Below are 14,012 nucleotides of genomic sequence, written 5' to 3'. Positions count from 1 at the left end.
TGTTGTTACCCTGTCTGGCGCTCGGCCTTAAGGGGCTAAAACAAGGACTGGTCGGCTCGGAGTCAGTATACTGTGTCTGAGTGGGGTATTCATGTTAAACTGCGGCATGGTATCTCAGTGAGCTAGCACTATAAATCGGCATCAGTCCGGACTAGTACAAGCAGCCACACACACACACATACGTGCATGCACGTCGCTATATAAGTGCAATAATCTTTGGCGCGACGTTAAACCCAATTTCACCTCACCTCACCAACCATACCATCTATCTATGAATCACTATCAAATAGTGATGATAAAGGTGTGTTCTCAATAAGGTGAGCGTATCCTGACCCACCTGTAAACACAATGTAAAGCAAGTCAAGTGTTCACCTGAACAAACACAAAGGCATGACAATGAAGCAGGCTGCGATGTTAGCATCAAGATTCATAGTTAAAGATGAAACAATTTGAAACCGTTCTTTCAAACCGAGCCATGATATTATGCACAACAAAACATAAATAATGTACGTTAATACTCTGCATGTAGATATATAAGGTAAACAAACTGAGCAGCTGTCAGTAATATTAACCTGATGAATAAAATATCGATGATGGTTATTCGATGTGTCTGTCCTTGTTTGATACTTAACATAAGTACACTTCGGACCATTAGCGCAAACTAGGGGACCATGTTATGGATCATTTAACGCGCACATTATATATTTCCACTAAGGTAACGACACTTAATTATCAGAGGCATTCTAGTGTATATAACTGATATATAGTTTTCTAATTTATCATGTTGCATTTATTTCTGAGTGGTCATAGTTTATTTTGGCCAGCGCATTCTTTGCTTAATGCAGTGATATCAATATTTGATCTACAATCCTCGTTGAACCCCTCGTCCCTCATTAACCGTCACTTGGAAAACCAATATGGTTAAATGATTCAGAACAATGCTGATACAACGAATACATCAGTTGTTAGGGTTTGTGTTCTGGTCCATGTGTGTATTGTTATCATAGCTTTTAGTTAATGCGTAGTACATCAATCATTGAAGGGTAACACACAGACAACACAGGTAAACCAGGTCTCCTATGACTGATGTATATTACGTCACCAACTGCTGCTTTTTGGGTCATTTTCTAGACTGTTTGTCAGTCATATTTCTATTTCCTTTCAAGTCGCCTGAACGTCCGTCTCTTTAAAGGTGGGGTACAATGTGTGAAGCCCATTTCTGGTGTCCCCCGCCGTGATATTGCTGGAATATTGCTAAAAGCGGCGTAAAACCATACTCACTCACTCACTCTTTAAAGGTGAGGTGAAATGGGGTATAACGTCTCGCACTTATATAGCGACGCGCATTCACGTGTGTGTGTGTGTGTGTGTGTGTGTGTGTGTGTGTGTGTGTGTGTGCTTGTACTAGTCCGGACTGATGCCGATTTTATAGTGCTGGTCCACTGAAAGACCATTCGCAGAAACCTGACTCCGAGCCGACCAGTCCTTGTTTTAGCCCCTTAATGCCGAGCGCCAGAAAGGGTAACAACAAGTACCATGGTTTAACGTCTCTTGGTATGACGTGGCCAGGGATCGAACTCCGAACCTTCCACACTCCGGGCGGACGCTCTACCATTAGACCACGTCATTGTGAGTTTGTTGGGGTAGGAGATGTGAATACTGTTGCATAGTAACGTGTTTAATTGATAAATGCAGCTGTCATCTACTGCATGTAATCTTACTTTCTCATCTTGTTTTCCAGTCATATATCTAGTTCATTTATATATGTCTAGGACCGCATCCCTGGGCTAGTGGATAGAACGTCTGCCCGGAGAACTGAAGGACGGTGGTTGATCCCCTGCCGCGTCATACCAAAATACGGTAAAAGATGGTACTTGTTGTTTCCATGCCTGTCACTCGGGATAAAGTCTGCTGGTCGCTCAGAGTCAGCATATGTGTCAGCGTAGGGTATCCATGTTAAGCTGCGACATGCTATCTCAGTGGACTAGCACTACAAAACTAACACAAGTCAGGACTGATAAAAGCAGTCACACGCAACGTTAAACGCCATTTCTCCTCACCCCACCCAGCGCCCAGGTCTGAATGGGCGGACATAACACCAGTGGGGATTGTGGGTTAGAATTGGTCGGAGAGGCAACTCAATGGAACGGGTGGTCATGATCGGTGACTTGGTTGATTGCCTGTCTCGGTACCTCGAGGGCGTTGATCGTTGCATGTAATATCAATCATTTTGTCTGGTCAGATTCGATTATTTACAGGGTGCCGTCATAAAACATCACTGTTGCTGAATACGCCGTTAAACAGAAAACGTAACATGAATAGACATATGCGTAGATTCTTTGCACGTTTGCTTTCTGTTCGGACGACCGTGTGGATGATCTAATTATTGTTTTAATTAGTTTTACGTCGCACTACTCTTCCCGAGACGTTGTTTGATCAAGGATACGACATTCAAGCCCTTTAGTAAAGCTTTCAAATGTTTTATGGTAAACACGTGGAGGACATTTTCAAGTTTGACGCGTCATTGACAAAAATGATGTCTGATGCAATTCTTTATTTTGACCATATGCTTTGCCAGGTGAACAATTGACTTGCCTTTACGTGTGTTTGTGACGAGTGTCACCACTGGGGCAGGATACGCTAAACTTTTCGCGAAAACATCCTATCATCACTACTTGATAGTTATAAACACATGCACAAGATATATTCAGCGATACAATCGACTCTGCTTTCTCTGGAGATTTCTTATGAATATGGAAACCGTGTTGTCGCTTTCATTTCAAGAATATGTTTTACAGCCACAAAACAGTAATATGGGGATCGATCGGTTATGGAACGAGGCGTACTGTAGGTTGTGATTATGTTGATGATTCTTGTAGATGCGACGCACAGCTAATTACACAAAAATATTAAAAACAATAATGACAACACCCGTCGTCCGAATAGAAAACAAACGCGCAATGAATCTACGCATATACCCATTCATGGTGGACGTTTAAGTTGTTACAAACCAAGTCAAAAATTAAAATTCACAAAAAAATAAAATTTAAAAAACCCTTTCAACATTAAATATACCAGCAGTTTTTAGAGGTTTCTGAATGCAATGTGCAGAGTCAACAGAATATTTTGATTCAGATTCCTGTCCTTCTCGTTAACAGCATGAAAAGTTATATATAGAGTGCATTTTATAGAGAAGAGTGCATTTAATCGCATCCAATTGAGCCAATCCAACATTTCTGAAGCTAACATGAACATCCGCGAATTTGTGTATGCCTATCTTTTATTCATGTGGCGAGCATTAGTAAGTTGATTATAGATGCATGCTCTATCAAATTGTTCACAACGTCTGTGAAATCAATACTGAATCTCATACAACAGCAGTGTTCCCTATCAAATGTGCTTATTACTTGTGAAGTTGAGTATGACCATATGTTATGAAGGATAACGTGGATCCACTTTTTGGCCTTGACGCATTATAATGACTACAAATATAAATTACTTTCATCAAATGCCCCTTTTCATAATGATATAAAGGACATTTTGAACATTTGTTACACATTTTTTCTCATGAGTGAGGGAGTATGTCTTTACCCCGCTTTTTAGCTATATTCCAGCAATATCACGGCGGGGAACACCAGAAATGGGCTTCATTGTGCTCATGCGGGGAATCGAACCTGGGTCTTCAGCGTGACGAGCGAACGCTTTAACCACTAGGCTACCCCGCCGCCCCATTTTCTGTTGTTTTCTGGTTCCCACATTCAGGACTTGATATTCCTTTCTGTACGATGGCTTCAGTCTCCGTGGTTAGTTAGAGAGACACGTTACGCTCTCTGGCGCAAGCACGCCTCACTGTCAGACATATATTTAGCGAAAGCTTGTTATCTCGAACACTGATAACTCGATTTCCATCGCTCTTCATTATTTATCAGTATTTGAATGTCCCCATAATTCGTTGACTGCCTCATACTTGTAACATGTATTATGTCCGCTTATCTCGAACTCTGGATAAATCGATACAGTGCACTGTTACCGAAGGCCGATCGTATTCAGTTCCATTATACAATGAAGCACGCTCAATTGTTCGAACTCTCCCATTAATGCGATTCAGATTAAAATGTCGTGAGGTGTGAAATTGTGGAATTGCAGCATGCAGCACTGCTACGTGATAGTGTCGCCTCTACACACAACTGCTGACAGTGACGTCTCTACATACTATCACGTGATGGCGACGTCTCTACACACTGTCAAGTGATGGCAACGTCTCTACAGTCACGTGTTACTGACGTCTCTACACATTATCATGTGATGGCGACGTCTCTACGGTCACGGGATGGCGACGTCTATACATAGTCACGTGATGGTGACATCTCAACATATTGTCACGTGACAGTAACGTCTAAACAAACTGTCACGTGACGTGACGTCTCTACACACTGTCAAGTGATAGCGACGTATTAACAAAGTTACGTAATAGTGACGTCTTTACACACCGTCACGTGAAAGTGACGTCTCTACACTTTGCCACGTGATAGTGACGTCTCAACACATTGTCACGTGATAGTGACGTCTCAACACATTGGCACGTGATAGTGACGTAGGATCACACTGTGACGTGATAGTGACGTCTCATCATGCGAACACACTGTTTGAGCGCATACAAATGATAATGCAGGCAATTAAGATGTTCCATAGCACTTATGCAGAAGCTGTGCCAGAAGCGCGATAGATTGTATTTCTGTTCTCAGCGTTACATGGTCGAGATATTGCCGATGAGAGGTAAACTTTAAATCTGTTCAAATGGTCGTTTCAGGTAGACGGGGCAGCAACTCACACAATCAGGTTCTCGACTTGAGCGAAATACAGTTCTGTTCCAAGTAAAAACGACAAAACAGTTTCTATAATGTCACCGGCAGATTGCGACATGAGCATGCGTTTATGAATCGCTATCCAATTGTGATGATACCAGGTGTTCGCGAAACCGTAAGCGTATACTGCCCCACCGGCGCCACCTGTCACAAACACATGCAAAGGCAAAGCAAGGGTTCACCTGTAAAACACATGGAAACAGATATCATTTTTGATGTCGACCATAAATCTTATTGAAAGCTTTACTAAGTTGAGGAAAAGTCGTATGCCACTCTTTGAAAACAGGGGAGACAAGTGATCACGTGTGTCTTTTTAAGAGAATCCATAGCCGACTCGATTATTATTCTTATACAGCTAATGTGGGTGTCACTAGTTTGGTTAATCCTGCGTCACTTAGCACATGTGATGGTGGTGAGGGTCCTGTGTCTGTGATGGTCGTGAGGGTCCTGTGTCTGTTGTGGTCGTGACGGTCTTGTGTCTGTGATGGTCGTGACGGTCCCGTGTCTGTGATGGTGGTGAGGGTCCTGTGTCTGTGGTGGTCGTGACGGTCCTGTGTCTGTGATGGCGGTGAGGGTCCTGTGTCTGTGGTGGTCGTGACGGTCCCGTGTCTGTGATGGTGGTGAGGGTCCTGTGTCTGTGGTGGTCGTGACGGTCCTGTGTCTGTGATGGCGGTGAGGGTCCTGTGTCTGTGGTGGTCGTGACGGTCCTGTGTCTGTTGTGGTCGTGACGGTCTTGTGTCTGTGATGGTCGTGACGGTCCCGTGTCTGTGATGGTGGTGAGGGTCCTGTGTCTGTGGTGGTCGTGACGGTCCTGTGTCTGTGATGGCGGTGAGGGTCCTGTGTCTGTGGTGGTCGTGACGGTCCTGTGTCTGTGGTGGTCGTGACGGTCCTGTGTCTGTGGTGGTCGTGACGGTCCTGTGTCTGTGATGGTCGTGAGGGTCCTGCGTCTGTGATGGTCGTGAGGGTCCTGTGTCTGTGATGGCGGTGAGGGTCCTGCGTCTGTGATGGTGGTGAGGGTCCTGTGTCTGTTGTGGTCGTGACGGTCTTGTGTCTGTGATGGTCGTGACGGTCTTGTGTCTGTGATGGTCGTGAGGGTCCTGTGTCTTTGATGGTGGTGAGGGTCCTGTACCTGTGATGGTGGTGAGGGTCCTGTGTCTGTGGTGGTCGTGACGGTCCTGTGTCTGTTGTGGTCGTGACGGTCCTGTGTCTGTGATGGCGGTGAGGGTCCTGTGTCTGTGGTGGTCGTGACGGTCCTGTGTCTGTTGTGGTCGTGACGGTCTTGTGTCTGTGATGGTCGTGACGGTCCCGTGTCTGTGATGGTGGTGAGGGTCCTGTGTCTGTGGTGGTCGTGACGGTCCTGTGTCTGTGATGGCGGTGAGGGTCCTGTGTCTGTGGTGGTCGTGACGGTCCTGTGTCTGTGGTGGTCGTGACGGTCCTGTGTCTGTGGTGGTCGTGACGGTCCTGTGTCTGTGATGGTCGTGAGGGTCCTGCGTCTGTGATGGTCGTGAGGGTCCTGTGTCTGTGATGGCGGTGAGGGTCCTGCGTCTGTGATGGTGGTGAGGGTCCTGTGTCTGTTGTGGTCGTGACGGTCTTGTGTCTGTGATGGTCGTGACGGTCTTGTGTCTGTGATGGTCGTGAGGGTCCTGTGTCTTTGATGGTGGTGAGGGTCCTGTACCTGTGATGGTGGTGAGGGTCCTGTGTCTGTGGTGGTCGTGACGGTCTTGTGTCTGTGATGGTCGTGACGGTCCTGTGTCTTTGGTGGTGGTGAGGGTCCTGTACCTGTGATGGTGGTGAGGGTCCTGTGTCTGTGGTGGTCGTGACGGTCTTGTGCCTGTGGTGGTCGTGACGGTCCTGTGTCTGTGATGGTCGTGACGGTCCTGCGTCTGTGGTGGTCGTGACGGTCTTGTGTCTGTGGTGGTCGTGACAGTCTTGTGTTTGTGGTGGTCGTGACGGCCCTGTGTCTGTGATGGTCGTGACGGACCTTTGAAGGTGGTGGTCGTGAGGGTCCTCTGCCTGTGGTGGTCGTGACGTTCCTTTTCCAGTGATGGTCGTGACGGTCCTTTGCCTGAGATGGTCTTAAGGACCGCCTTTTGGGAGATGTGTACCTTGTTTAGTCCATTAGTAAAACAGCAATATATGCCTGCAGTGCCAACACCATGATAGCATTCTGTAGACACGAAGCCGCAATGCTAATGGATGTTTCCACTGACACGAGAACCAATATTCGCAGTCCCTATGACCTATGTTTTATGTCTTGCACGCTTCTCGCTTGACGGGGGCACGGGTGGCCCAGTCGTCTAAGGCGCCGCGATTCGCTGTGCAGAGTTGCGTCCCTTGGGCACGCCAGAAAACGATGATTGTGGGTTCGAATCCCGGTTCGCCCAAATTATGTTTCTAGGTTTGTCAGCACCATACCCGTGCTCGTGGGTTTCACCGAAGTGGTAAACGTCTGTGACCTGCATCACTTCGGGCTTTCCTCCCACATTAAGCTGACACGCCGTGATATAACTGGAATAATGTTAAAAGCGGCGTTAAACCCAACTCACTCACTTCTCGCTTGACGAACACTGTGCTGTCACTGCCGTTACTCTCGGACGATGTGTATATATATTGTGGCACACCACAGCTTCTAAGCTCAATTTAACAACCCAACGTCTTCATTCACCACATTGTTTTGTAGACCTTACTCTGGCACATAGAATTTGGCAGACACTACATCATCTGTTACACGAGGCATAGGTACCTTTTCAGAATCTGTCACATGAAATGAAATCCGATAATCGACAGATGGATCTATTATATAATCTGTCGCACGCCACGAAGTTTGTGTGTTTGTTATTTAACGCCACACTCAGCAATATACCAGCTATATGACAGCGGTCTCTAAATACTCGAGTTTGGACCAGACAATCCAGAGACTGATATCATGAGCATTGATCCACGCAATTGGGATACGATGACATGCATCAACCAAGTCAGCGAGCCTGACCACCCGATCCCGTTAGTCGCCTCTTACGACAAGCATAGTCGCCTTTTATGGCAAGCATGGGTTGCTGAAGACCTATTCTACCCCGGATATTCACGGTCGCACGCGAAGAAGTTGCCGTTAAAATAATTTACACGAGACAAAAGTGCCGCTGACGAATAGTTATGGCATTTTCGTTCACTGCCTTATATTGTCAAATAAGAATGAAAATTAATTCCGGGATTCACGCACTCTAAAGAATTTAGCAAAGGCGATTTTTCATAAATTAAATCTACTAAACTAATTGTTCTCAATTTTCAAAACAATGAATCAGTAAAATATCTGACGTAGTTTTGCCAATGGTTTGGGCATACATTGTGAACGTGAAACAGTCCCGCGATACCTACAAATATATGCGGTTCGTATGGGGAGAGGAAGATGCACAGTTCCATTAATAGACCGTAATCGAATTTTTGTAAATAGGTTAAAACAGAAACTCTATCCGTATCTTGGTGGCTGGAACAATGACGCTGACTTAACACTGACTTGCGCAGGAACACCTACCACCTCTGTCAGATACAGCCAAGGTAGCACCCTTCATTTGCCTCATATCTCTGTCAGATCAATCGTTGGCTGCCTGTTCTAATTTAGTAGAATAAAAACATCAAGCATAAGAAAGGAATTGGATGTAACAGATAGATGCAAGGACCAGATTCAATAGATAGCTGTAATTGGACGCCGAGTAAACAAAAACTAAAATCTGAGGCCGGCAACGTTGAAAGGAGATGGACGTGCGTTTCCTAACATTGGCGTCGTGCTAATGACAACGGTCTGTTTTCATAGAGGCGTCTTTAATGTTACATTTACTTGGAAAACATGGCATTTTGGTGATAGATTAGACACAAGACTGATGCTAACACTTCGTAATGAGCCATTTGTAGCTCGGTTTAAGAAAAGGGTCATATATATTAGTGAAATATCCTTCCTCGAAATGTCAAGTCCCAATGGGGGAAACTACAGATGAGATCAGTCTGGCATTTATATGACATCTTATTAATATTCAAAAATTATCATGACAACACATATGGGTATTCGTGTATAATTGGGCGATCGAATATGTGACTTCAGACAAAGTATAAGGTGACACAGACATGGGGCCAGTAGATGAAGCCATAAAATGGGTGTAGCAATCTTGAAATGTGTATAAAAGTGGAATAAAAACCCAAGGTTTCTTTAGCTCGTTGCATTGCATACATTTACAAGCATGTAATTCATGCATAGCTTCTATTTTGGGAACAGCCTGTCTGTAATAGCTGCACTACATGGCTTACCTACAGCTGCCTGTGTGTATGATAATGATATAGATCTGATTACATGTGTAATGAAGAGAGCGCCTGCTTCAATCCTCTCTCAGAGAGGTGTTCTTAAGGCTGAGAAGACCGGAGGTGTTTAGGTGTAAGGCGAAGCAACCTGCCGTTCGGAGTTGCGTCCCTTAGACGTGCTGGATTCGAGTCAGATTCGCGGTTAGGTTTGTCAACATCATATCTTTGTGGTAATGTTAATGACCTGAATCACTTTGGCCATCCCGTGAAGATCCGGGTTAGAACTGGGCTTCAGCAACCCATACTTGTGGGCGACTAACGGGATCGGGTAGTCAGGCGCGCTGACTTGGTTGATGCATGTCATCGTATCCCAATTGCATAGATCGATGCTCATGATGCCAATAACTTGATTTTCTGGTCAAGACTTGAATAATTACAGACCGCTGTCATACAGTTAGAATATTACTATATACGGCGTTAACAAACAATTAAACAAAAAAGAAACATCATCAATTTGGCTTTGAAGCAATGAGTGAATAATAAGTCCTTTCTGCAGATAATTGATATAATGTTGTCCTCCCTTGACACATATAAGGATTAAAAATAACGATGATTCTGGGTGTAGTTTACATGTACAAGGTAGATCGATTCTAAGATGTCAATACCTGTATTGTCTGGTCCGGACTCGATTATTTACAGACCGCCGCCATACATCTGGAATATTGCTGAGTGCGGCGTTAAACAACAAACAAACAAAACTACGGCCATCACATTTGTTTCAGTCAATGCCAACGAAAGATGAATTTATTGTTTTCATTAAATGCATCATCAACTCAACATAAAGTCACGTCCCTTATATTAAAATATGTTTGAATTTTCACGAGCTACTCTCAATGTGAAATATTAATCCAATTTTACAAAGGTTACCATACTGGTTTATTAGTTTTTCCTGACTTAGACTCTCTGACTCGCTGTGAGATATGACCTGTATTCCCTCGTCGGTTCTGATGTTGACCCATTGGGAAGACTACAAGACACTAGGCGCTGAATTATGTAAAGAATCGGGGCATATTCCACTATGAGAGTCTTAATACTGGAGGGAGGTCAGCCTACTTGTGACTTTTTGAAGTAAAGCGTCTGCCCACACTGTTAATTTCAATTCAGTTGAAGATGGTATCCAATGGGCGTCAAGGAGACAGGGGTGAGATATACATTATTAATGCAAATTCTGATTGATGCATTTTTTTGTCGTGATAATTAGTACCGCTTTAACACGAGATGAACACATGTAGGATCATTTATTCAACGCTCCACAGAATCTACAGGGTCCACAGGGGTAGTTCATCCTGAGGCGAATAGGTTTGGATAAGTGAAATAAAAGCCGCAAAGCCCTTTCCATAGTCAGATAAAAACTCTGCCAAAAGAGTCGATTGTACGAAAATAGTGATTAAACTGTACATGCAAAACTGAACAAGGTAAACATTCGGCTGAACGATGGAAATGGATCTCTTGCGTTTTGTTTAAATAAATGGGACAAAATCCTTTTCATAATCATGAAATATAACTAGTCTCGATTGTCCGAAGAACATTCCACTGGGTGTAAAGACAAAAAAGTGGTGCAGTTTATGTGAAAGGATCAGAAAAATACCACTGAAAGCAGTCCATTGTACGGCTATATGCTAAGTATGTGTTAATGAATGTTATCAAATAGTGATGAAACCAGCTTTTCGCGAAAAGGTGAGCGGACCCTGCCCCACCATTGGGAGACACAAACACATGCAAAGGTAAGTCAATTGTTCGCCTAAAACACCCAGATGTTTAAATGTTAGTTGAGTAGTATCTCAGTAATATCACGGGAGTCAGCTTCATGTTTGAGGAACAAAGTGAAGCTGTTTTCCTCTTCGGTTAAACTCACGAGCACGGGTAAGGTGCTGACAAACCATTCATCAATCAGGGTTGATCTAGGAGTTGAACCCACACTTACCGGATCCCGTTAGAGACGAAACTCCGAAATGTGATTTACACCAGATCAGCCATATCAAGCCTGTATGACAACAAACCTACAGTAACTGTAAGAAACACGTTTGACAGAATTCATTTTTAGTTACCTCAAATTATATTTTGTCTCAATTATCCTTCGCTTAACCGTGGGCTCACCCTTGATAGATTAGTTACTGAAATGTCCTTTAAAGAAACCATGTATACATTTCACAACAACTATTTTAACTATTGTCACAACCTACATTTAATAATGAGCACACGGGTATATTCTCGTCTGAATTCGTATGTGTTGCTTCAGCACTGTGTATTCTTAAAGAACGACCTATGGGCCAATGGACAGTTAAGAACGTCCCCGGGAATGTGTACCTTGGCATTGTGACTAACCTACTAGAAGCCATACCAATATAAGCCCTCCTAAACTCTATACTATCTAAACATTACCATCACACGCCACTCGTTTAATGAAACGATCCATATACTATATTACCTATCTTTTATTCATGATTTGCTGATAACAACTGTTTCTACTCGGGCTTTCTTGGTCTAACATTTACATATGAAGGCCCTTATGATCCTTTCTAGACGATGTCATGTTTCGGTAAGGAAATTACGTGTCTGAAGTGAAAAAATAGTTTGAACACCGAGTCGAGACGTAGGGTCTAAGCGGCTGCTTGTAAAGACAGAGCAAGGCATACAGGAACGTCGTCCTAAGTAATACTGGTGGGTGTGATAGATGTTGGTCAGGTTTGGATTGTATTATTACTGTCTATTAAAATCGTTCGGTATTGCAAAGATGAAAGAAACAAAAGAAGAGTTTAGATAAACCCATTTTGAAGACAAAACGTCTACCTCCAGATATTGTTTGTGGTGCCCTGTGTAATATTGAGATATTTTCTTTTCGTTGTAAGGGCACTTCTAGATTCATTTGCCTCATGGAGTTTGACAAAACTCAGCAGACAAAAAATTGGGTTTTGAATGTTTTGAATCAAACAGGCTGGGATCGCCAACTGGTGTGAGTCTAGCCCCCCTTTAAGTGTTTGATTATTTTCAGTTTACAACATGTCTGAATGTATAAAATATGAGCAAATGTTTAAACCCATTTTTAAGACAAAACGTCTACATCCAGATATTGTTTGTGGTGCCATGTGTAATATTGAGATATTTTCTTATCGTTGTAAGGGCACCTCTAGATTCATATGCCTCATGGAGTTTGACAAAACTCAGCAAAAATAGAGGTTTGGAATGTTTTGAATCAAACAGGCACGGATTGCCATCTGGTGTGAGTCTAGCCCCCCTTTAAGTCTTATATTATTTTCAGTTTACAACATGTCTGAATGTATAACATGTGGGCAAATGTTCAACTCTGGTTTAAAATGTTAAATCACAAAGTGGGGTAAAATAATACTGATGGAATGTGAAGAGATTTGACATCTCATGGAGGTACATACTTATAATTTGAGATACCAGAAAGGTTCAGTTATGTAGTAGCCACTTGGTTGCCTTACCTCTTCAGAATTTGGTTTTATACTTGATGACAAACTAATACGTTGTGGGACATATTTGGGATGATTATATGAGGAACATGGGGATCATATAAAACAAGTAATCGAGTAATAACCCACGACACACTCAGACACATTCAAAAACGTTAGTGTGAGCAGTGACCGAATTATGTTTGTTGATCTTTTGTACAAATCCACCCACCACACACAGACACATACGCGCAAGCACGCGCGCGGGCAACAAAACATTCTTAATACGAAACAATCTGTTTAGAAATCACATTAAATATGTTTTCATGTTACCAGTGGGTGATTCAGTGTTTCTAGTTTCGAGACCCTGTACTTACTTGAGAAATTGAGCCTGGCAAAATCCCGCGCTCGGTTATCCATTGTGAAAGAGGTAGTGTTGTCCACACAACAACCTAACGTATCAGCTGTTGCCACAAACAACGACGTTGCATAACAAGAATTCCCACTCAAGAAAATCTCCGGAGAACAAACCCCGAATCACATTCGCCGATACCCCACACTGGCAGAACTTGTAACTTTAGACTTATCCTTCAGACCGCAGAGAAAAATCGTTCCCGCACACCGGTTTCTTCAATCTGTCTTCCAAGAAACTACCTTGCACGTGAAAAAAGTGAAAAACCTTCCGTGCAAGCGATCAATAACTTCTTCATAAGTTTCCACAATCACCAAAACCGTCAGAACTTGAACGAAACCGCATTGCCTGAACTGAAACGACGATTAGGACGTCTTGTGTCAATAAGAAAATAGTTTGTCCTCTTGATTAATCCACCGACTGTTTGTTTTCGATTTTTTATATCACGACGCTCTAACGTATTAAAACGCCAATGAGTTCTCAAAATACTCCCCCTTACTTGCTCAGATTGATAGAGTTTCGATCAGCGTTCTTGGCAGCCGACCGACCGCGCTGCGCCTTCTGTGACAATGAACCAGGAACGGCGGAATGCTGAGCAGAGGACCGATCGTAGACGGGCCAAGGGACGTATGAATAAGCAGCTGTCACAGCTCTGACTGTGCCGGTACGTGTTATTATATTAGCGAATCTGAAATGGTTTCGGGGAGGGAGTTAAAAAGATAACTACAGATTGTAATTAAACTCTTGTGGATTTATACTATACAGAGAGAATCTTGGTGCCTTTTGTACCTTTTTTCGTATTGATTTTTTCAATACATTCTTTCTTTAGTTTTTGTTCTGAAAACAACGTGATTAGATCGGTTGTTATGCTGTCTTTTTCAACAGGAGATATAAAAATGGCCGCGTTAATTAAATAGGAAACCACACATTGGTGGCAGGCTACAATGAGTTTACAAATAACACACGCGTGGCGTT

The 14,012-nt window shown here is 43.4% G+C and overlaps 1 protein-coding gene across 2 annotated transcripts in view; it reads right to left on the bottom strand.

Annotated features, from left to right (window-relative positions):
* Nucleotides 1-13,586, bottom strand: part of LOC124138018 — an 84,364-nt gene extending 70,778 nt beyond the window's left edge. For both annotated transcript variants that reach the window (XR_007221734.1, XM_048397637.1), the window contains exon 1: nucleotides 13,003-13,586. Coding sequence is in view for 1 of the 2 variants with exons in the window: in XM_048397637.1 (XP_048253594.1) it covers nucleotides 13,003-13,045 (43 nt within the window). In the remaining variant the exon portion in view is untranslated. The remainder of the gene's footprint in view (nucleotides 1-13,002) is intronic.
* Nucleotides 13,587-14,012: the final 426 nt, after the last annotated feature.

The sequence above is a fragment of the Haliotis rufescens genome, unplaced genomic scaffold (assembly GCF_023055435.1).
Source record: "Haliotis rufescens isolate VD_foot unplaced genomic scaffold, xgHalRufe1.0.p SCAF_17, whole genome shotgun sequence".
NCBI classification, from domain to species: Eukaryota; Metazoa; Mollusca; class Gastropoda; order Lepetellida; family Haliotidae; genus Haliotis; species Haliotis rufescens.
Note: the sequence above shows the minus strand (reverse complement) of the source record. Positions and strands in the feature narration are given on the sequence as shown.